Below are 25,324 nucleotides of genomic sequence, written 5' to 3' on the forward strand. Positions count from 1 at the left end.
AACTAATTTTCTGTTCTTTCCATAAAGCAGCTGTGAGTTATTTTCAATCAGTAAAGCAGATTTGCCTGCCAGTTATACTAATAAGGTGTATTACAGCAACCTCTAGAAGCCACAGGACTGTATGCATCCCTACAGAAAAGCTACAGCAGGCAGTTTAAAACCTGCAGGTATAAGATGAGGGGTAAGAATAAGCTATAAATTTGTCTTGGATTATTTTTGTGTATTTACCATTTTATTTATATGGCAAAATGCTATAAACTATATAAACACCCCTCCCATTTTGCACCAGTGGGCTTTTCTAGACTGCCCCRCTGCAATATTAGCTATCATTTTAGCTTTAGTCCCATCAGATTAATTACTTTGTCCATGGTAAAACAAGAAACAGAATGTATGTGATCTGGATACTATTTTTATGGGGCAACCTTCTGCTTACACCATAGTGTCCTGGGCTTACTTCTTCCCTCTCCAGCTGATACCTCATTCTGGCAGGACTGAGCTTCAAACTTAGTCAATGAGGGCACTGTGGATAGCTGTGTTTGGTAATATATACTACCTGTTCTGTCAGCTTAGTCTGCCCTGTGCCTGCTACAGAAGGATGATGAACTTTAGCCCTCCCTGCAAGCATGGAAGAGTRGCAAGCATGTCTGCTGGGGGTGACTAGGGGCCTGTTCACACCCAGTCCCACTAATCAAATAATTCAGCTTCCCAGTACGTATCTAGGGTCGAGTGACTTATGTTTAGATGGTCTACCACATATTTTTAAAAAGCCCACATGACCCTGTGCTGCCTTGCAGCAGGATGAATCGCAAACCAGATGCTGTGCTGGCCATGCTCAGCCCCGACTGAGAYACAGGCACGCCAGTGGGAGAGATTTGCATTCACTTTGCATTTCTTGTGCCAAAATGTGGAGAAACAGAATAATAAAGGACGTGGATGGGCTAAAACCAGAAGTTGTTCTTCCATGTTGAGTATGACTCATACAACACTTGGGCCTTACAGACGCAGACTTCTTCCAAAGGATCAAAATAAGGTTGTTTTTTCCCCTTCTATCCTTCATCACAAGGAAGTGGAGCMTCTCTATCCCCAGTGCTGGTGGGAATGGAGCTCACCCAATGGAGCAGCCCCATATCCCTTTGAAAGTGGTTTTTTTCCAACAGTTCATAGACATCCATGTGGGAAGGCTGCTGAGCCAGGGTCAATGACAGACTTGCCTTTTTTGAGACAATTAGCATTGACAGCGCACATTTAACAGAGCAGATGCATTGGATGGGCTTGAAAGGTTTCTCCTGGCAGGACAGAGTGGGACTCACAGGGTCTAAAATGAGGATGGCTGGTGAGAAATGTGTGGAAACCTGCTCAGACAAAGAAGGATCAGGAGATGAAGAGGTGTATGACCTCGCAGGGAGGCACAAAAGGATCACCATTTTTTGCAGGACAGTTTGCAGCACTGTAGGGGCATGCAGGAAGGACAGATTCCAAGGTTTTGGGGACTGCTGCTTTGTTTGGTTTCTGTTTTCCTTGGGATGATGATGATGATGATGATGATGATGATGATGATGATGATGATGATTATTATTTTCTTCTGCCTGACACAAGGGCAAGCAGTTGCCAGCCAGCAAGTGAACTGGCATGACCCTTGAAATGAAGAGTGGCTGGAAAGAAAGTGGCTGGAATGACGGGTGGCTGGCTCTGTTGGGATGGGGTGGGCAGTCTGGAAGGAGCCCAGAGGTCTGCTTTGCAATTGTGCCCATGCTYCTGCAGTGCTGCCCTTGGAAGGGAGCAAGGGGTGGGATCGGCTACCATGGCCACCCAGACTGGCCCTGCCAGGGGAGGGAGCACCGCAGGGAACAGACAACACACATCGAAAGGTTTGCTTCAATACCAYTGCTGCACTGTTTCTGTGAAACATTGAATTTTATCCACTATTATGTCTCATTTTTTCCTGTTTGTGATGCCAAACTGAAGCAATTCTCATAGTCTCTCAGTTTTGTTTTGTCAGCCTCTGACCCTGTCAGCTGGCAAACTGCTGGTAGCAAAGTAATTACCCAGATGTTGATTTACTTCAGTCTAACGAAGGTGTCCTTTTCACAGTGTGCATATGTGACTGATCAGCACTTTTTTTAAGCCTCCTGGTTTCCTTTCCTTGAGGTATCTCAGAAGTTACTCTTTATTTTCAATATCTCGTTATTGTGAGGCACCTGGGTCAAAGCAGTATGATTTACATGATGCTCTGGCAGTGTTTCCAGGCTGCCACTTTGTACACGGCTTGCAGTCCTCCCTTTGCCTGATGAACGGCGTGCACTTCAGAGCAGTGAGCACCTACATTCTGCTCAATGTTTTGTATTATTTACAGTTCACCTGCTGCAACTCTGGCTTTATGTTGTCTACATTGTCTAAAAGAGATTCAGCTTCTAGAGTTTGTCAGCCTAGCTGCCTGTCCCAGTACTTACTGGCCAACATCCACCACCCGAACTTGGTGCTGAGCAGAGTCAGATAAGGAAAAGTCCAGTCATGACAGAGTTTTTAAGGGCATGTGCTCTTGTAAGTGGGTTGATGTTAATGAATGCAAGATAAGCATAYATATTTATATATGCACRTGTTGCTTGTATGTACATGAATAAAATGAATTAATTTAAGCTTATTTTATTGAACAAATGGCATTAATGGCTATTTGGAGCTTCTTGGACCACTCAGGAGATGGATGTGCACACTGACCCGCAGCAGCCCTACTACAGTTTTTCTGGGCCTCTTTTGTACCAACTCTGCCAAGTGCTCATTCTCCAGGCACATAACAGTTTTCTATATAAAGGATTGTTTTAAAAATAACTCTCATGTACCTCTTAGATCCAGATGCTCTTTTTAGCCTTGGAAAACTCAACGTTGTGATGACATATATTCCCACTGGGGAAAATATTTATTCTCCTTGCTTTACAGAATGTAGTGTGCAAAATCTGGATGATAATTTGGGACCACATTTATTATGAAATGTCTCAAATATGAAATGAAACACTTGTGTTGGTCTGATCCTATTTGTAGTACAGCAAAGTATAGAAGGAGTATGCATGGGAATATCATTCACACTCCTCCCTCCTTATATTTTATGGGTTCTATTTAGGAAGCCACTCTTACCCACCAGCCAGTGAAAGAAAATTCTATAGAAAGAAAAAGGGGAAAAAATGCACTTCTTTTTGCATTTCTAACAATAATCATGACCATAACTTCAGAGGTACTGTAAAAAATACAAGACARGTAGTAGTCAGGTGTTATCTGGTACACATATAATTAGATCAGACAAATGACATCATAGGTTTTTGGGAGAACAGTAACATTGAGGAGTCTTTTGCAGATAATGAATGCCCCTGTGGAATTCAAGGRTTCTTTTTTACTTTGGATTTAAATGGGAAAAGATTGATATGGCATACTGCATTTATTCAGCATCCTTTACGGAAAGAAAGATGTCTTTTAAATGCTCAATAAATCAGACTTGTCTTCACATCTTTAAAATAAATGAGAAGGGTTCATTTTCCAAAGGCATCTGTCTTGTTCCATTTTAGAAAACCTACATGGTCTCCAGTGACTTCTTTAGAAAGTTTCAGCTCTTCCAAATCTCCTATGTCACTTTCTGTTCGGTTCCTCTGATGGCACTGAGTGTTATATTTAGTCAATTGAATCTCGATTAATAATCAGAAAAAAAGGTCTGTAAGCAATTCTAAAGGTATCCAGTGTTTGTAGGCATAAGTGTGGTGGTTCCCCTGAGGCAATGGTTCCACAGCTGAATGGTGTTGTGCTGCAGCACTCATCTCCAGATAGAGTCACTGAGTCGAAATGGCCAAGTGTAAAAAGAGGTCACAGTAAACTGGGATACYGTGTTATTTACTGGTGGGAGAAGATCATGATTCAGGCAGCTCACACTCAATTCATGTTGATCAATTGTTCCTAGCGCTTATGAAAACATTCTGTAGCCAGTTTTATGCTGTGATGAGATGCTGAATGGCTAAAACTACTTTATGATATGGCAGAAAAAAAGTGTTCAGGATGGCCCAACCACAAAACTTCCTACTGAGTCTACATGTGCTTTTAGAAATGGTTTGCTAAACATGGCAAATGCAAGTGCTGTAAATTTTAAATGGAAATGCTCAGTAATATCTGTTGTGGATGGGTTGAGTGAATATTCTTCAAGGTGGGTAACTGAAAATTCTGTAGTCTGATGCAAAAAAGCCAAGACACATACACTTCTATTCTCCTTCCAACCATCACATAGTCTTTATTAAGCAGAAAATTAAATTAAATCTGAGCAGCATTTATTTCCTAAAATTCATATGTCAGAAAAAATCCATTCCATCTTCTGTCTGATTTTTAACTGCTTGCTAACACAGTACCTATCGCAAACTGCATATGGTAGTAAAAAAAGTGATGAGATACTTGTCTGGATTCAGAGTAAGGCATCCAAAATAAACTTGAGTTAAATGACCTTAATTTAGCAAAGTACTTYAGCTTTAAGCATGGAAACAGCCAATGTATCACATGCTTAAAGTAAGACTCATGTATGATATGTGCTTCTTGCTAAATTAGGCATAAATTACATCTACATATTGAATGGCAGCAGAAGCCCAGTAAAAAGACAAAACCAATCAATCGACCAAAAACACAAAGAAAAGATAGACATGAAAGCTTTGGTTCAGAAGCAGTAAGTTTCTCAGATGTAATGCAGTCCACATAAGGCCTGTTTTGTTTTTACTCAGTCATTTTATTATTTATTGCTCGGTATCAAAAGGAATCAAACTGACATTGATTAAAGGCCATTGTGATTCATAGGTAATATTCATATAATTCTTTGAATAGTACGATGCACATTGTAGGGATAAATCAAAGTCATAGAAGACTGAAGAGGGAGGGGATCACAGTATGATGCAATCATGTAAACAATAGCACATATGTGTAGATTAATACAGATTTCCTTTTGTCCACTTGACAGGCCTGATCAAAAGTAGCAAATATTTTAGTTGTAACAAACATTTGAGTTTTTCCTTTGAACGGGCTGAATACATAAAAAAAAAATCTTATAAAGCAGAGTGGATTAATATGTCTCTACTGCTTTTCCTCTTGATCTTTAAGGCTTATCAGAATCCTCTCCCACTGAGTTTATTGGTTACTTAGGAAAATGAGCTGAGAAAACGTTGTTTGAAGTGGAAAAAAGTCCTGCTTATATTCCTAGAGAAGATATGAAATCAGATAATTTTGATCAGCCTGGAGGTTGTTAATATGGACCAGTTACAATATAAAGGGCGATGTTTCAACAGCTGACAGCCCTGCAACTTCCTCTGCAACCAAATGATRCACAAGAGCTGCAAAATACAACTCTGAGAGGATGAAGACCAGTCTGCTCTGAGAACTTCTGGTCAAGTGTAAAACTAACCTGGATTTTATAAGGCTTTTAGAAAGATCAGCTATTCAAATAGGGTAACTCAGCTCCTGAGTCCTGGATTGTACAATACAGATTCCAACTGCCTCTATGGATGGGAACAGGACCAGAAACTTCTTTTTTTTTWAGAAAGAGCATCCACTTTGCAAAGGCCTATACTAGCCTGGCATGCAGTATCAGGATTTAGGACATCAATTTGTGGTTAATCGCAGAAAAGACAGGCATTCAGTTTCAAGCTAGTMAAAGAAGGCATTAATTCAGCAGGGAGCTCTAGGATGGGGCTTAATCTCTACGTCGTAATACATGCTAAGCTGTTTAAGTGTATTTGGTGCAATTACATCCAATTAAATACTTGGAAATTAGGTTCCCTCTCTTCAAATATCATAGGGCCCCTGCTCTACAACAGGATTGGCACTGACTGACTTGTGTAATTTGGTCAAGACCCTCAGGGCCCACAGACTGCTCCCCAGGTACYGAAAGGTTCACATGCCCAAAACACGTTTGAAAATGGAGGCTTATATGGACAAAATAGGGATGTTTGCACAGTCTCACTAGCATGGAAAAGCCTCAAGGGATGAACACAGTGGTTTTTGCCAAGGAGAAATTTATGCCGGTGTATTTACTGCTGAATCTGCAAAACTTCTATTTAGCAAATGAAGAAGACAGCTTTGGCGTGTGAGCACAACACCAAAATCCTCAGTGCCTTTCTGTCATGAGTTCTGCATTTTGATAATTACAGATTCACTCCTGTGCACAGCCTGTCCTTTCCTAACATTTTCAGTCTTCCAGTGGGTTAGTTAACTGTTTTATTTTTTATAAATAGGATTAATATATAAAATGTTTTAAGTGCAATAAACACAGAAAAATATAAAATGTTTCAAGCCTGTGGCTGTCTCCCAGCATTTTGCCCATTTTCTGTATCACCAGGTCAAAGTGAAGGAAACACAGAGCRTTGCTTCCAAGCAGGCTTGTGAATCCGAGGACCAACTATTTTGGTGACCTATTAGAGCAGCCAATGCACACCCAACACACGCTGAGAGCTTTTGCTCATACACAGAGGAAACAMAGGACACACACATTCGCTACTCTTTCCTATGGGAAGATTGCACAGAAAGAGAAAATTGCCAGCTTCCAGGGCACAGTGCATTTCTCGAACTGACATTCACACGGTGTCTCCAAACTGGTTTGTTATGAGACTAAACACCAGGACTAAACGCTTAAACTCGGTTGATGYTGGGGACAAAACTGTAGAACCACAGCCACACTCTACTACAAGCATTGGACTGTAGTACGAGGACAGTCTGAACAGTATTTTCCCCCCTCCCCCRAAACACACACTTCAAACAAGAAAGCAGTCCAACAGTTTTCTAAGACACAAGAACAGGACACAAGTTTAGTCCTTCAGAACAAGCTGTCTGTCTCCATCAGGGTTGTAGCAGTCATCTTGCACCAGAAATCAGCCCAGGCTCTCACCCCCCCTTACCTTATTCCTGTTAGCATCCAAGGGCCTCTCATTTCCCTGGTGGTTTCTGACTACATTTTCTTTCAAACATTCAACTTTTCATATTTTTAGTGTTGCTGTGGCAGTCTAAATGTCTTTTTCTTCTTTTTGTTGCAGTTTTCTGACTATTTCCCTGAACATCTGCAAGAMAGCCCATCTGGGTTGACACAGTGTGAGATGAGGCAGACAGGCATTGCCAACAAAGGGCTCCTACTGCAGTGAGTGGGCTGCTGGAATCAGATGTTTTCTAAGACATCTATGGGGACAAAGCCTTTCTTCTTCCCGCTGTATACTTTGATAAAGCCATCGTGTTCCTTTTCAGAAGTCACACAAATCTGGATACAAAAAAAGGTTTGAGAACGTTAAGCTCTTTGCCATGATTAAAGAGACAAATTATTGCAGGGTATTTATCAGGTAGGCTAGACATCCTGCTAGTTATTTCTGTAAGTGGAACAATCCCTGTTGGACTCTCACTGTTTTGATAAGAATCTCAAACATACATAGTTAGAGAGTTACCTTTCCCCCGTCTCCCTGAAGTGCCATGTATACATGAGACATTAAAACTACTGGGAACTTTGTGGTGCATAAAAAATTTTRAAACTTGAATTATGACTTCAGCCTGATGAAATGATTGTGCTATAGTTGTGTATGGGAGGAATGGGTATTTCAGACCATGAGCTATTTGACACCCTCAACCCTTGGTGGTGAAAATTGTGGGTCACTTGCAGCAGCTGACCTGAGTCCAAGCATATTCTCTTTTGCATGTTGAAGGAGCCTTRGTACAGCTCAGGTGAGCAGKGGGTTATGTTATTTATTCAGYCCTTGCACCTACAGATGCCTRTTTGGGATACCAAAATGCGTGACCRGAATCCAGCTCTGTGAGTGTGTTTCCATAACTCCAACTCCAAACAGGGGCAGTTATGAAACCATGTGGTCTATACTATTGCACAAATGTTACATTGTGGTAAAGGTTTTCATTTCCTGAGGACCTTTGTGATCTCAGGTAATTCCACTTTAAGACCCTTCTTGAAACATCTGATAATGGCCGAGCCATGTGAAAGCCCAATGGCACAGGCATTTCAGATTGGGCACAGCACCACACCAAATAAAGAATTGTTTGCAAATGTCCATGCCAAAGAACTATGTATTAACTACTAGTCAAACAAGGTTAAAATACAACTGAAAAAATGATGGTCCCGTTGGGACCACTCCACACACTGATTTCTCATGATGTCAGTGCCAGCCCTCCATCTGGACTAACACTCATCTCTGTCTGATAAGTATTTACAGTGTTTATTTACAATAATTCAGAGGATATGAAATGAACAAAAWTAGCTCWGAARTGTTCCTGGATAAATGCATTTCAGYRRGACTATCATGGGTGACACCTCAATACCACATCTGAATTCTGGGCCAGCTTATCCTGTAGTTGCACACACAAAATTTACTAGCAATGCTGATGCTGCCAGAGGGAAATGAAAGGTCATAAGAAAGAGGTGAAGCTCCTTCACATTTGCTACCTCCAGCATTTGAAAACAGGGAGGTGGATTTCTCTACCTGGAAACAAAGTTTTGGAAAGTAAATGGACTCATTAATTTTTYTACCTAACCTGCCTACTCAACATTAACTGAATTGGATCCCTGGGGCAGAATGAGTGAGCACACCRACAGGGCCGACATGCAATTAGAAAGAATAATGTACTGCTGTTGGGGTTAAATCACATGGAAAGCATGGGAGAGGTCGACAATTGATGCAGTCCTAATTTAGGCTCTATTGCGAAACAGCCAAGCTCATTAAAGTCGTGAATCCCCAGCACAGCTCCTGCTTCCTCTGCAGTCACATCACCATTCAAAGCAAAGAGGTGCAGAGCACACRGACAGAGAAAGGTGTGTCTAACTACTGCCACGTGTTGGTCTCTATCTCTGAGAAAGTCTATGAAAACTGAAACAATGAGARAAAAAGCCTGCAAAGAGGCACAAAACTAAGATGGCCAAGTATGGAAGACCATCCAAGTCTGGAAAAGAGCATTAGTTGAAAAGTTTCCCTTCTCAGTTGTTCCCTACTGCTGTGAGCCTTTGCACCTTCTCCATACCTAGAGCTGGCTGGGCAAAAGGAGGGCCTCACTCCATCACTGTGCTTTTCTCCTAACTGAAGATGTCTGCAAGATATCTAACTTTTTGATAGAGTCCCCAAAATAAACACATCTTCAGCAGATTTATATTGTTCATTAACTGTGATGCATTTTTTTGCTTAATCTCTCTGGTTCTGTGCAGAACATATTTCAAGAACCGAGGGCTTTTCCCTCTTGTATTGCCAGCAGAACAATTTGTGGACAAAAGAAAAGCACTGAGCTTTCTGAACAGTTTTTCTTTATTTTTAGAGTGAAAAATATAGCAGATTTCTTCTTTTTTTCAGTCGAGTGAGATATTATTATTACTGTTATTATTATTACTCATTACCTTTTTTTTTCTGTTGCTGGTTTGAGTGCTCCTTGATATCAGAGCRCTCTGTTACAGCAATAACTTCAGATCTTCACTGGGCACAATGACTTYATGTAAGAACTCTCACTCTGTATACCAAAACACAGGTCTGAATTCCCTCAAATTCCTGCTGAAATGCTCTCATACTAAGACATTGAGCCTTGTGTATGTCAGATCCCAGACAACAGTTTTTTCCCGCTACTTTCCAAGGAAGGGGAGGTTTCAGGGGCAGAATAAGCTTGGCCACAATATGCCACATTTTTATAATCCTGTACGACTCAGGATGTCTCTTGGGCCTGTGACAGCTGCTGCAACTTTGCAAAGCCCTGGAGCTGCTCCAAATTCTGCAGTTTTCAGACAAGACTGAATGAAACACCATCTATGGACACTTTTGCTCTCACCCCCTTTCATGAATGCTGCCAAGAATTTAATCAACAAGTTGTAGCCAGGAGATTTGGCTCTTGACTTTCCTATATTAAATCTAGAGTAATCCCAGATGAGGGCATGGTAGTACCCAGAGTTTTGGATTTCACCTGATGATTCAGCTGTTGTTGAGGATTAGCCCTGATGAGAGATGCAAAGATGATGGTTGTGAAGGAATGAGGTGCCACAGGTACTGACACGTGGTTGTGGTTTTCTGTATAAAGTTGGAAACTGCTTAAAATGCTTTAAATGCCTAAATCTCAGGCTGGCATATTTTGGGGGAAGGCTGCTGGAGAGACCCAGCAGAGACCCAGAGCAGCCACTGTCCAGTGAATTTGGTAGGGACACAAAGGGAGACAGYTGGGTTTTTCCCCTTGCACTCTGGATTGAGGTTGGTAGTGGAATAAACCACAGGGTAAGAAATCACGTCTCAGGCTATTTCTAACCCAAAAAGTGATCTGAACTATCCAAAAATGTTCAGTTCATGACTGTTGTCTGAACTTGTCAGCACCTGCCCTAAGAAGGTGGAGGACATGAACAATTAGGAAATAGTCCTTTAAGTTCCACGATCATTAATACTTTCCTGTTCTTCTAAGTCCTGTGATTTGAGTTTGGGCTCAAGTGGTCAGTTCTCTTTGTCCAGGAGTAATTTTRAACTTGCTTCAACTTTTTGTGGCTGTCTCTTCTTTCTTCCACATAATTAACCCTTCTGTCAGTCYCAGACAGGTTCTGATGAAGTGGGACCTTGGCTATGAGGGCAGTACAGTTCCAAGAGCTGTCCTGGACCCTGCAGACAGTGCCAGGTCAGGAGGTCTGCAAGCTCAAGTCTTCTGTTTGCAAGAATGACAGCACAGAGACTGTGAGTTTCTAAATCTGCTGCTGCCAGTGCCCTGAAGTTCCTGCCTACGTGAGCCTTGTGGATGGAAATACGAAGCAGCTCAGTTTCCACACCCATTCAGTCACAGTGCAAGTGATGATGAGGGGTTTTATATCAGTTGTTTCACTAGCTTTTGGACTGAGAACATTGGCTTGTTTACCTWTGCCACTTACTCAGGGTTTTAAAGAAGCCCTGGACTAAACTGGATGTATAATGTGCTGTGCCCTTGTTTTGGCAAATCTTGTGTGTCACTGAGTACCCCCGAATGAATGGGGACACCCATCCTTTCTCAGCAAGACTGACGTCAATGGAAATCAGAGAGAGCTGGAAAAAGATCCTGTTCTGTTTCAGCTTCACTGTGAGGTGCAGCACTTAGAGATGGGGAGCACATGAAGAACTGCAACATGGCTTTCAGTGCTGAGCTTGCYTTTTAAGTGATTTAATTTGAATGCATAAGTCACTGTGATGAAACTGATTTTCAAAGGTGGCTGAGTCATGCTCTCAGAAGCTCAGCTTCTTTTACAGTATCCCAGAAATATGGGGACGTAAAGTAACTCCTAGAAAATGAGATGAAAAGCCAGGCAGCAACAAAGCCTCCAGGCTAATCAGAAGACTTGAGAGAGGTGGATTTCCTGGCTCTGTAGACCTGTCCTCCAATCCTGCCATACTAAGTCTAGCCTTGTGRATATGTGACATTTATAAAACACCCATCACAAAATGGGTCTGTTGCACTGACTTTTATGTAAACTCACAGCACGCACCTGGATGAGGCAGAGAGTTTCTGGYTCCCAGTTTGTTACAATTGTCATGGTTGGGGGCAATTCCTGTTGCCTAAGATCACTTTCACAATTTAAAATCAGCTGTATCATTTAGTTACAAAAAGCCCAGCTCTAATGTAATTTGTATTAGTGGGAACTGTAGATGTGAGAGGGAGCCTGGAAAGAGTGTAAGTAGTTTTTTTTTTTGAAGTAAAAGCAGACTTTCAAAGAGTAGATTATCTTGACTTCTTTAAGGATGATCTAATACCTTAAAGACATTATAAGAGATGATTTTCCAAATATTGATKATATATTAGATGTCATGATTTTTTTTCTTCTGTGAGCAGAGTTCAAATCAGAGCCTGTTGTCATACCAAGAAGAATTTGTATAATGTATAGTAATGAACTTGGGTAGTCTAAAGCAGAAGTTACAGGCTGGAGAAAACTTCATGTATGGAAATGATGGTACAATCAATCAGAGCTGGAAATTATGTAGTTCATATTGTTTGTGAGACAGYTTAAAAGTGTGGACAGCCACAGAAATTGGCTGGTTTTTGTTTCCATATTGATAATCTTGCTTTGCTGTTGTCAGGTACTAGGTCTACCTACTTCCTACAGATTCCCTATAGAGCCCTGTGGTGCTCAGTCATCTTCTGAATTGGTTTTAAGGCTCAAAAATCTGTCAATGAACTCTAAACTACAACATGCTGGTGTCTCTGAAGCAGCACTCTTTTTCTTCTCCAGGCTGAGTTTCATATTGCATAGTGAAATGTTCAAGGGATCCTTTCTGAAGCCTAGCTTGTGCATATCGCTCAGGATGGGTGAACAAATTGTGTGGTTATTCTTCAGTCCTCTCCTTGAATATTGGCTTTGCCAGAAAGGTTTGAATGAAACTGAAACTCCACATGTTATTTCCAAGGCATGAAACTGCCAAAAAATTCCAGAAAAAGTCTCCTTCATTAAATATCTCTRCTTGCATAAAACAGCTTTTCTTAGGATAGCCATGTGGTTTTGTTGATGTGAATATATTTCCTTTTGCCTTACAAGAATAGACTCTCTACCCAGAAAAATTCATATAGGGCATAAAGGRGACAGAGACCTGAATGACAAACCATGGAAGGTATCAAGCAATATAAAGAAAATTCCCATTACTGTCCCTAGATCAGTTTTTCTGTTAGTATATCATTCTTGCCCTCATTGTCAGAATGGTTCTGTAACTCTTGTTAGACCACATGGAAAGTGACTCAGTGAAGTAATTTTGCTGTGCTATAGTCACAGGAATTTATTAGACCAGTTARTGAGTTTTTCTAGCTAAAGTGAGACTTGACAGGAATTAGTAGTGATGAATAATCTCCCCTTCTTGCTAATCTGGAAGAAGTCGGTGCTTTGAACATTGCAGATATAAACTCTTAGCACTCTGAGCAGTGTGCCCAGGTAAAATGGCTGATGACATCCCACAGAAATTCCCAATGGAACAAAATACAAACAAAAAATTCTGCCAAAGTTTTCCCACAAGTCCCATCCAGATGACTTTTTTTCCTGTCTTCCCCAATTGCATCTCTCTCTCTGCTTCACATGGAAAAYAATAGAGAAATAGAGGACAGAAAATTAGATAAATGATTGAAGAAGAAAGAAAGGAAATTTGACTTTGGAAATATACATTTTTAAAGTAAAAAATTCCCAGTAACAATTAAAATACTTTTCACAATAAGAGTTTTTCCATGGTGAAGGCAGAATTATWWKKTWWTWAAAAAAAAATACAAAAAAATGTATTTTGTATATCCCTGTATGGAGGGATAGTAGGAAGTAGATGAATGTCCACAGCCTCACTTGGCTGTTCCATCTGGAAATTAATCAAAATGGCCTTCAAGCTACTTAAATGTCCCCTTTCTGCATAATTTGTGTGAGAATGGAGCGAGATCTGTTTGCCGCGCTCCTTTTCTCTCATTCTCTGCATTCATGTGTTTGTGCAGTCTGATCTCTGCCCCCTGTTTCACAACAAATATTTATTTCTTTCTTCCTCTGAAGCAACATGGAGTAAGCACCTGACAGGATTCATATTCAGCCTCAGCATTTATGTGGRCTTGAGACAGAGCTGAAAAGTTTTCTGAAAGAAATGGAAGCAGTAGACAGACAGCACAGATTCATCCCTTTACTTTGCTTCCTGCCCTGAGAGACGATGAGGCACCTCTGACTCCAATCTCCCTATTACGAAATAGTGACAATAGGAAGGTCCTTGTGTTAAGATGAAGCTGCCAGACTTGTCCTCTTGGAAACTGTGSATTTGTGAGGACTGAGGCAAGAAATTGGGCTCTCTGCTCACAGCACAGCCACACTGACAGAGATGGTCTGCTATGCCCACTAACGAGACATGCTGCACATCTTGACCATTCCCTCATGCTGACATGCCATATTCCTACACCACCATTTCCCTTTTATACTGCTGATTCTAGAGCACAAAGCCTTCTTCTCCTTAAGTAATGGTTTTTTTTTTTTTTTTTTTGTGTCTGTGGGCACAGATATAAAAATTCAAAAGAGGTGTGGGCTAAAAGGAATGTAAGAACTTTCTTTTTAAGAACTGCAGGGCTGCCCAATGTACTTGGCATACAGGGACAGTTAAAATGTGTTCTGGTCACTGTATTTCTGTGCCTTCCTTAAAAACTGTGCAGTCACCAGGACTGTCTGTACTGGTGTGTTTTGCTATGCACAAGGCAGCAGCAGCAAAGTTAGTGTTATCCACCAGTGGAGAGAAGGGTTACAGAAGTCCTGCGTGGAAAAATTTGTGGCCTTGAAGTTCACACTGGTTCTGACTCGTTCTCTGCTTTAGTAAAATCTGTGGCTGTACAGGCGCTGCAAGGSAAACCATTTCTGGTGATCAGTTGCCACGGTGAAGGAAAGACCTAATGAGGTGAAATGTTCTTTCATTTGGGTTCACAAGATGCAGCGAGAAAATTCTAGCTTTTTATTCCACCCAGCTGTCAGAGAACTCAAACTAGCATCCCTTAGTCAGCCATCCTCCCATGCACATGAGCTTATGCCGTGAACCTGTCCCTTAATGCAGGTTTTGAGTCATGGCTTGTGCCTACTGAACCCACTTGAAGGACACAAAGTAGAAGGATCTGCTGAAAGTTCACCACGCTGAATGGACCCTGCAAGTCCTCACTGAGTGTGGTGTCCTTTAGCACTTATAGTTTAGAATACAGGAYGGCCTGTAGAGAGGCTATGGAAATGGTGACACAAAATATTAAGGATTAAATATACCTTGTAACTGGTGAACAGGAGTTACATTTAGGATTTACAATTTTGTGTGATGCTGCCCTAAAYCTGTTCCTGTTGAAGTAAAGACAATGGGTTGTGTTTAGATCTTTAGGTAAATTAAAGTCTGGGGAGGGAGCCACTGTCTTCTTTTAGATTAGCTCTAATAGTGAGGAGAGAAACAGATCATTTTTTAGGCGCACAACGTCTGCTGCTAAGACTCTGTGTTCATCCCTCTGAAGTCAGTAACAGAGTGAGAAATATGTAAAATATCAGGATGAATGTCTGTGAGACTGAAAATTCAGGCTAAGTTAGGCATTGAGTCCATGTTTGCACAAGGCCAGCACTGCTCTTAAATGGCTACTAGACACTGCTAGCATACAAATAATAAATCTTTGTAGTGAAAAAATCTGCCTGTCCTCACCCAGTTTTCTCTCAGTCTTTGGTAAGACTGCTGGATGCTCTAGTCCAGTGAGGGTCCAGCACAAGGAGTCTTACCTGGTTCTCTTTCAGAGTTATCTGTCCCTGTTCTTTGCAGCCAATGAATGTCCTGATACACCTGTAAATCTTCTCATTTTGTTGCACTCTTTGAACGAAGTTAGCAGGAAAAAATCCAGTTCTGTCATCAATTCTCCCCTATGAAGGAAACATATTGACAGTGAAAAAATGTTAACTGTAGCAGCTTTTAATGAAATTTCAGTACTGAAAATTAGATATTTTTCTTTTTGGWAAGAAAAGAGATATAAAATGACTAACACATACCTTCCACCAGTCTTCATTAGAGTCTTCCAGAAGAGTGATCATGTCCCCTGGCCTGTAATTAGAAGAGGAATAGTATCTAAGATGACTCTTAATTGTCATGTTGAATCAGCATCCACAATTCCCTTATAATAGGAAGGTGTCCTTCCATGATTGTTTTGTGTGAGCATTCACTGCAGGTAGACTCAATAAGATGGCAARGTTTCCTTCAGTCCCACATGGTAATGTAGAAAGAGAGTCTCTGTGTCTTGGGGCTAGATCTTTATTTTGAGACAACATCTGTGAACTGTAAGTTTTGCTTCCTGTTTATTAAGCAGCTGTGTAAAATAAATTCCCTATTTTCTAAGGGCATTATTGCTTTGCTTTTAGGAGTCTCACATTGTTGGGACACACTACTTCATCATCTGTGTTTTCAAGCTGTGATTGCAGAAGGAAGGCAGCAGGAAAATAGTTCTATTTTACTGACAAAGGCAATTAGTCAGCAGGGATATAATTCTGCCCAAGAATGTATTTTTGATTTGAATGGGATGTATTTACCTTTATAATGCGTGGTGCTGGGTTGTAATTGCTGAGTATCAGCCTCCAGCTGACTAGTTCCAAAGCAGAGCTGGGGGAATAATTTGACTGGAAASACTAATAGCAAAATTTGCTGAGCTGATTTTGTGCAGGTAGTTGAACAGTTATTTGACCTTTTCCCCCCACTGGTGGCACTTCATCAACATTCCTATGTAATTATAATAGTGGTATGCTGTAAAAAATAAGTAGGAGACCATTTCCAAAGGGATTAACTCCAGAAAGCTCTATCTGCTTGATAACAAACATTACTTGGATCTTAATAAAGTTGTTAACCTCTAATTTTTCAGCTTTCTTTGCTGAATTGTTGAGGTATCAGCAATCATTGCTGATCAATGATCAGCAATCTATATCTCATTGTATCTGGAGTATACAATGAATTACAGGTCCAATTTAACAGGGTCTTTCAGAGCATGCACAGAAAGTGTGGATGTGTCCAGGATGCAGCTGGAGGTGGTGGGCCTCATTGATCCACTTTCCAAGTGGTTATCATTGCTGCTGACAACTGGAGAAACAGGCATTTAGTCTTCTAACACTGAGCAATGGGAAACAGCATTTTCCACAAGACCTCCTTGGAAATCCCTTTCAATGTGCTTCTTCACTGTGGTGAGAAAGGAAGCTAGAGAAAATGGACAGCTTGGTAGCCCAGCGGTAAAAGATATTTTTCCATGGGAAAGAATATCTGAGTGCTTTATTACAGTCAATATCTAATGTAAAACACTCAAGGAGGTTTTAAGGGAAACCATAACTTCAAAGTGAATAGTCTGGGGCCAACACCATGGAACCCTCACACTAGAATGAAAAACACTTTCAACAAGCAGGATTTAGAGAGTCTTGYCTACCCCATACTCTTCAGCCTGGTTGTTATAAAAATAACCCAGAAAATAKAAATTTATTTGGCTGTCAGAGAAAGATGTCAACTGAATCTAAAGTTGTCTGTCACTKGTCTGTGCACTGAAAACTGTAGATTGAAGACCTGCTGATTTTGCTGATTTTATTTCTAGAAGAGAGCTAATATTGATGTCTTTAATTGCCAAAAAGGATTCAAAATAGAAATACCAGCTGGACCTGTTATTCTTGCCCCCTAGATTAAGCTAATCCCTGAAAGGGGGGAACCCACTTGATTCTTACTACTGGTTGAAATCACTGTTGGGTCTTATCTTTTTCTTCTGCAAATTCAAAGCCATCTAGACTTCAGGAGGTGGCAAGATAGGCGCTCCTATATGTCCCTTCTAAGTATTCTTTTCCTTTTCCTTTTCCTTTTCCTTTTCCTTTTCCTTTTCCTTTTCCTTTTCCTTTTCCTTTTCCTTTTCCTTTTCCTTTTCCTTTTCCTTTCCTTTTAATTGCACTACCTGAAACCTGGGGTTGCTTGTCTCCAGGATTCTCTGTTGCAATACAAGGCCATCACTTTTAAGTGCATTACTGCAATGTCCTACTTTGCTTGTGCCAGGGCACTGRAGACCCTGACTGGCTGCTCCTGCCATTAAGGAAGAAATCAAGGTTGTGGTAAGTTCTAATTTCGGCTGAAATCAGGGCTACGCATCTCTGTTGCAGTCATCTGCTTCTCACTGCATCCTCTCAGAGATGAGCTGGGAACTTCAGAAATCTGTCCTAACTCTTCCTCTCAGCTCAGATCCTTCTCCTGCTGTTTGCCTTTATTGTGCTGGAGTTGATCAGTGCCTGGCTGGTTCCCAGCTCGGGCTCCCAGGACAGTGCTTGTCAGTCTTGACAAAATTGCTATGCTGAGCCCACCTCCAGCACCTCAACTGTTAAATGGGAATCCATGCAACTGAGCTGAATCCTRGCTGGCTCTGCAATGACAGAACAGCACTACCAGCTATTGGGCATCCCCTATGGAGCTGTGTTAACACATGTGTTACTGAATTTCTGACTGTGGGACAAACAGTGCTAGTCTGGCTGAGTGACACCAGTCTAAAACCCAGCTGCTGTCCCTGGAAAGAGCCTGGTGTCCCCTGAAGGAGCATGTTTCAGACCATGGGCTGCTTTTACTCCTAAAATGCAGAATGCAATTTTGAAGAATGATATGTTTTCTGGATTTCTGTGTTCTACTGCACAGAAGAATGTTCAGGATGGATTATACTCCTAAGGAGCAGGTTGCAAAGTGGAATCCCTCAAGCAGAATAGCTGGCAAGTTGCACTAAAGGTTACCAAATACTGTGGTTATTTCCTAAAGAGCTGACATTCCTAAAATAATGACCAGAAAATGTCAGCAAAGCAGAATGATAGGAAAACTTGTAATTTCTGCCTTACATCCCACCCTTCAGTTCCAGARATGTGAGAAGGCACAACCAGGAACTTGAAAAAGGCTTTCAGAGTTCCASATTCTGAGGAGAGGATCATTTCTCTGGCAATTCCCTAAATTCTGTGGCACATGCATGATTATTTTGATATAGGATGCCTTGAAGACAGCTGACATGTTTCAGAGTAACAACTCTAGTAAAACCATGCAAAAAGTGAGTAGCAACAGCAAAATAATTTCACTGAAAGAAAAACTGTCCTTTTCCTTCAGTAGGCTTGGATTAGACCTTGTAATGCAACTGATGCAGAACTGAGAGAGTAAGTACTAAAAATACCAATTAACAAGGTTATTTTGCAAAGCTCTCTCTGCTGCCATCCAGCAGCTGGACATCACTATCTTTCTTCAGACATAACTGAATGGGAGGGAGGATCAAACAGGACTGGTAAAATTTTTAGCATTCGCATGAAAGCTGGTGATGAATTCTTAGCTGAAAACTTCTGCTTGAAAAACAAAGCAACTGAAAACAGAACATTTTACAGCTGAAATGTATCTTGCTCCTAAAGTGACGTAAGTGGTTTTGAAAATTTTAATCTGTTGTATCCTTGAGAAAAGAATTGGTCATCAGTTCTTTTTAACTGTGAGAATCTTTGTATCTACAAGTAGGTACCTCTATAAAAGTGTGTATTCAAAATGTTGGAAGAAACCCTCCCTTCCCCAAAGTCAATATAACCAAATGACCAGTGCACATGGGTCAAATCAAGTAACAAATATTTTCGGGCTTACCTCATCTCTAAGTCTTCATTTTCTTGTGGTACAAATTTGTACAAGGCAACATAGGTGTTCATTTGTAACGTGCTTTTATAAAATGGTCCCTTTAAGAAAAAAGAGAAAGAGAAAATGTAAATATCTGCTCTGTACAAGACTTTGGTTTGCTTTGTTAGAAACAGTGGAACTAGAACCTGATCTTACACAGCTTGGAAGACTATGGCCCAGATACATTGCAGAGCATTAAGGCAGTGAATACCTTAATTTAGAAATAAGATTATTTAAACTCCAAGATCAAATTCCAGACTTCCAAGGAACACAAGCAGAAATTTGCTCTGGCTGGTTTTGGGGAAAATAAGTCCGCCTTTTTTTCTCTGTGTAGTGTATTACTGGCATAATATAAAGTGTGTGGTCTACAGTCCTCACTTTGGATGGAGCTAGAATTGTAAAGTGCACAGGTCGAAATTCAGAGCAGGAAAATCACTTTCTTAAAGTGAATTTAATGTGTGAAAACTTTTTCTGTCCTGGGTGTTCAACAGAGAAGACTGGCCACTCTCCTCACTTTTTCCACAGTTAATCTGGGAGAAAAAAAAAGGCAGCTAAAACAAACACTAAATAATTTTCAAAATCTAATCAGTGGTTTTTATGTTACAGCAGTTCTGTTGGAATTACATCGCCTGCACCCCGGACCTTATGCATTCACAAATCAATTTGTAGTGAGTAGAAAAACATAAAAGTATCCACAAAGGGTAAACCAAAGACCATCCAGTACTGTATATTCTCCCAGCTGTGGCCAGTGGCCCAGAAATGTTATTAGAACACAACAGTCAGATATCAGTGATGCAGTAGACCTGCTCAAAGTCCTCAGACAGCCTTAAAAACAWGAGTTTTACATGACTTCTCATTACCATTGCATCATCACAAAATTTGTGCTCATACCGGGGAATTTGTACTTTTTGGTTCTTCTCCAAAGTGTTCTGTGCCATTTTCGGAGTATGTAAACACTGAAAWAAAGCAAACACATGACATTTTAGGAGTAGTTGAAGACTCTTCTTAACAGGATCACTTTGATTTTGCTGACCTCTTCCTTTTCTCCCTTATTTTCTTTGATTCCTTGTGGTCTCCCTTGAACYCTTCTGCACTCCCAACAAAACCACGTGTGTTGATGGCACATGGCACAATCTCTGTCCTCAAGAATTTACAAGTGTAACAAATAAACCATTTTGATCAGATGAATATACACAACTACAGCACCACAAACAGATTCTAGGCACTGTAACTAAAGTCCAGCAGTCTTTTCTCACACTGAGTGCTATATCTCACCCTTCTTTCCCTGTTTTGGCCTCTATCTCTAAGTGTCTGAGAGCCTTCTTTGATCCCTCTCTCCAGTAATTCATGACWGGGGTGCACTGGATACACTGCCTCTCTCTCTGAATTTACAGGAGGAACCTGAGTTGCTTTCAAACTGGGTTTTCTGGGTAAACTCAGAAACAGGCCTGTAGATGAACAAATTTGCTTTTACAGAARCTCATGGAATAAGACAACAGTCACAACACCTAACATACCTGATGGGTAATTAGTTACCCTCTGTTGTAATTGATTCATGAGCTGACTGATACCTGTCCTCAGTTATGTGCCTAGAAAAACCACAGTGGCTTCAAAACTTTGAATTCTCCCTTCACATTTTAAGTGTTTCTCGTTTCTGGATAAAGACTAAATATGATTTTAATAGCTGGAGTCTTTGAGCAGTTTGAACCATCAGCTTTTCTCCCACCATTTATTCCTGTAGAAGTTTTGAGCAGAGGCTGGACTTTGTAGTGTAAAAATTTGGAAATGTCCAAAGTGGTAGTATCAGGCTGACTGAGACATTTTCAYTTTGTTTCTCTGTCATATAGTTACATGCATTCAGGGGAAAAAGGGTCCAGGGAATACTAAACCCCAGACTTTTTCTCCTCTGCTCTTTCACTTGCTCATCCTTTCTTTCATTAATATGTATTTCTAGGACTCGTCTTCATGGTAGCTGACAGCGTAACAGAGTCTGTGGAGAAGTTTCATGAGGGAAAGAGTAGAGTTCTTTGATAGCAGAGAGTTGTACTTGGATACTGAAAAGCAAAACAGTGCTCTTTTAAGAGATAAAAGACAAGTGAAATGGCAGCCACAACAYGCACGACAAAGATTTTGTACAAAGTGACAGGCACTCATGAGCATACACATCTCTGACAAAATGTAAGACAATGCTGTAGTCATAAAGCTCAATGAGTAAATGTGAAGAGAGCACGTGAGCTGATACCTACCACACTTAACTTGAAAATGCCACAAGTTGTGTCCAGCTGGCCTGACTGCGGCAGACCTGGAGCCTCAATACACCCCTCACCAAGTCCTGTTACAAGGAGCCTGACCCTGCACACTGTCACATGTACCAGAGGGAAAACCTTAGAAATAAACCAAATTTCCYGAATCTTTAGTGTAGGGGTATATGTGTGTCTGACATCTGTATGAAGGGGTTTAAAGAGCAGTTTGGCAATATTTAAGTGCTACTCAAACTACTGTGCTTTGTTTTTTGTGTCCAGAGGAAAAGGAGTTAGGAGGCAAATTGAGCATGTTCTGGTGAATACTGAGTTGGGTAACTAGGAGCCTTTTGGACTTGCAAAAAGTCCTTCACTAGATGAAGTAGAAGAATTTCCAGCATCAAGTCTGGAGTAATTTCTGTTTGGTGACAGAAAATAAAGCAAGCTACTAACGTACAGCYTCATGAACTGTGCAGCTGACCAAGYATGTGGGGAGGGAGCTGAACTGTATCCTTGTGTTGGCTGAGAAGAGCTCACCAAAACTGGGTATGCAGGGAGGACATCCCATATTTGAGGTAAGGGGAAAGGGCTCAAACTGCTGTCACCTGAAGTACATTTTGGCTTTCTGGACTACTGTTACAGGTAGCAATTCATAGAGGTGAAAGAGTGTAACTGGCTTAGATGAGGCTGGAGGGCTGGAATTTGGCTATGCCATCTCACGGTTGTAAACTGGGAAGCTTTGCTTCACAGGATTTGTGACGGGACTTGAATGAATGAATCTCCCCTTGAAGTTATAAGAGTTCCACAGGAGCAATTATATGGCCACACATGTGCTGGGTCCTTTCACCCTTCTGCAGGATGTGTCTTTTCTGCTGTTTTCCTTTACCAAAGAGCATCAAATGTACATTTTCCTAAATACTTATATGCTGAATACTGTATTTTAATAGGAAAAAAAACCACCAAACAACACAAACCCAACTGGAATGAACCTGACATTATTCAAGACATCAATGTGTTGATGAAGAGGCAGTGGACAACTGAGGAAAAAGGWGTCATGAGTCACTCTGTAGCAGCATTTTGAGTGTACTTTGTTAAATTTTTAATCTATGTTTAGCTCATGATCTCGAGATATTAATGGGAGGCACTTGAATCTGAAAGCCATAGAGCTATGTAGTTCATATCTCCACACAACAGAAGTCCATCTATTTTCATATTTGTTTGCCCCAGCAGCAGCAGACAAAAAAAAAAAAAGGAAAAAAGACAGGGATTTTCAGACTCTGAAAAGGATTTTACCATTTCCATAGCTTGCTCAAACAGTGCAGGCAGTTTATTAAAAATCTACCAAGAGGAAATTTTTGGAGTGACTGATGCATAATTTATACCCTGAGCCTCTGAAGGATGGATTGTAAAAAAGCCAGTGCTGATCAAAGGAATCGTTAATGTGCCGCGGAAGTTATTTGGAGGTTTGACACATGCTGAGTTTTTAAACTAATCTCTTTAAGTAAGTTCCTTGAATGCCTTTCTGTGCATTCAGTGAATACAGATCTCAGAGAAAAAAAGTTTCTTTGGGTTTCAGAAATGAAACTATTAGCTGACAAAGAAATAAAAAGTTATCTGAACACTCAAACAGGGTCGATTTAGTCTCAGGTGGGCAGGATTAAGCAACGTGGTACAGACTGAACTATCTATCTTTAACCAGGTCAGGTCAACTTGCGCTTCTAAGACAGAAAACCTGACAAAATTTTGAGGAGAAATCACATAACGTGGATGAGATGTTCACAAAATGAGAGGAAGGAAAAGACTGAACACAGTAAGGCGAGATGATAGGACCAAGAGGGGAGGAAAGGAATAAAGAGGTAACATAATAAGGAAACAGACAGCTGAAGTTGGCATTTCACCTACACGAATTGGTAACAGTATTTAAGGAGCACTGGGGGTGCCATGAAGAAGAACGCTATGGTCAGTGTGGTTTGTTTTTGTTCTGTACATCTTGTGAGATCCAGCAAAGCAGACTTCAGGTAATGTTAAAGGAGTTGCTCTGATGGGCTGGGCCTGAAGTCATGGTCAGCAATAACCTTTTTTTATGACTTCCATCACCATGACTGAATTCAGAAACAGGGTCACAAACACCAACTCTTGGTGGCTGAGATTTGATTACTCAGCTCTTGATGCTATGATGGTCTTCAAATCTCATCATGCCAGTGCTGTAAAGAGCATTACTTTTGTAGTGCAAATCAAACAAAGGAATTGGGCCATTAATATTACTGGGCACATGCTACAGTTGTACTGAGGAGTTGCAATTAGAATCAAAAGTCATTGCATTGTATGTTTTACAGACATGTGGATATTTTATGATTAATTTTCTGTCCAAGAGAGGTTATGATATACAAAATCATRCAGAAAAATCAAACATATGGAAAAGAAAGAAAGTATTTTTGTTCCACTTTGCCAATGAGGAAGTAAAGCATACTAAATCTACAGTCCTGCTCATGAAATAAAGATAGGAGATAGGGAATGGACCTGAATCTTGTCCAGTGGAAGCTCCAATTAAGAAAACYGGTGGCTTGAATTTCATCTGAATGGCAAAAAGCATTCCCCAAATTCTTGTACCAACTCACCTCCTGCTCTGAAAAGCAGAATGCTGCTAAAACAAGTCCATGCCATAACCCCCCACCTGAAACAGGCTGTTCATAGGCCCTTACACCTGGAGGTGCTGTCCTGGCCTGGTGGCACTCACCGCTGTTGCTCCTTTTCCTGCTTATGTCGAGGGTGCCTGCAGAGCTATTGCCTTCCTCTGGAACTTCTCCCAGGTCAGCTGTCTGCAGGGACAGAAAGAGAAAATGAGATGGGATAAGCAAGGTAAAGGGACTGATGAATTGAAATAAAACCACAGCAAGGGTTTTGGGAAATGCAGTACTTGAGTGATATCAGAGCAGAGCAGAGTCARCCTAATGGGACTGAAGGAAATGTTGAATCTGGTGATGCACAACATGTACCTACTGCACAGGAAACARTGAAAGCCCAGAAAAAATCTCCAGACCAAGTTTGCAGTCTGGAGTACTAAAGATTTYTGCAGCATAAAACAATGGGAAAGTTAAGAAACAAAGGATTATGTTAAGCAATGTGGTTCTCTGTACAAAACAGAAAGGGCACGAGGGAATTTGCCAATTCTGCAGTTATACTGAATAGCTGTCTGCCAAGGAGACTGGACTGAATTGAAACTACTGACTTTTAATGTATCAGCCCTGGATACATAATTCAGTAAAATAACTGTAATGTAAGGGTCATTTTCATTCTGTTAAAATGCTGTAAAAGAAAGAGCTGGAGTGCAATGGAGTTGATTAAGTCAGTCTTTAAATATCTGTCCTCATTTTCCTTTTAAACAGTCATCTGGCCAGTATGGTTAGGGAAATTGAAACCTAAGTGTTGCTTTTAGAATTACTATGATTTCTTCTTTGTACCATATTAATGTCAGTCATGATTAGGGACCCAGTGTTCCAGGGTATAGGAAAACGTGGGATGACATAATCTTAAGCCTCAGAAGTGTGCCCTGCATATAGCACCAGATTCCTTGGCTGAGTAGTCAGCTTCTCCTTGTACAGCCCAACAGGAACCAGGAGCTGCTCCAAACAACTCTATGTGAGTCTGACCTTAACAGAATTTTAGTTACTGAACTCTCTACATGTTTGATAAACATTAAAAACCCAAAGACTGAACTTGAGTCAGGTGYTTTCTCTAATCTGAAGAACTGTAAATACTTACATTTCTCCTAAGCTTTATTTATTTCTAGTTAACAGATTTGAAGTCACAAGGTTTTAATGTTATTGTGTGACACTTTACAATTGTACCGTACACACAGCTTGCTCTATTGCAGCACAAACCTTTGCCTGCATTGCAGGAACATTCACTGTTTTTGTTCACGGAGCAGAATCTGAATTGCTTTACATATTTTATATGTGGTTT

At 40.7% G+C, this 25,324-nt stretch overlaps 1 protein-coding gene across 1 annotated transcript in view; it reads right to left on the bottom strand.

The window, feature by feature from the left end:
- Positions 1 to 4,246: 4,246 nt before the first annotated feature.
- The window catches only part of STAC (SH3 and cysteine rich domain), a 71,998-nt gene continuing 50,920 nt past the window's right edge, over positions 4,247 to 25,324 (bottom strand). Inside the window, exons 6-11 of the mRNA XM_057376982.1 lie at positions 24,099 to 24,180; positions 20,013 to 20,077; positions 19,092 to 19,180; positions 15,479 to 15,530; positions 15,215 to 15,352; positions 4,247 to 7,258 (exon numbers count right to left, since the gene is read on the bottom strand). Of these exons, the coding sequence (XP_057232965.1) occupies positions 7,160 to 7,258; positions 15,215 to 15,352; positions 15,479 to 15,530; positions 19,092 to 19,180; positions 20,013 to 20,077; positions 24,099 to 24,180 (525 nt within the window). The 3' untranslated portion in view covers positions 4,247 to 7,159. The remainder of the gene's footprint in view (positions 7,259 to 15,214; positions 15,353 to 15,478; positions 15,531 to 19,091; positions 19,181 to 20,012; positions 20,078 to 24,098; positions 24,181 to 25,324) is intronic.

The sequence above is a fragment of the Malurus melanocephalus genome, unplaced genomic scaffold (assembly GCF_030028575.1).
Source record: "Malurus melanocephalus ecotype Western Australia unplaced genomic scaffold, MMel_1.1 scaffold_297, whole genome shotgun sequence".
In the NCBI taxonomy this organism is placed as follows: Eukaryota; Metazoa; Chordata; class Aves; order Passeriformes; family Maluridae; genus Malurus; species Malurus melanocephalus.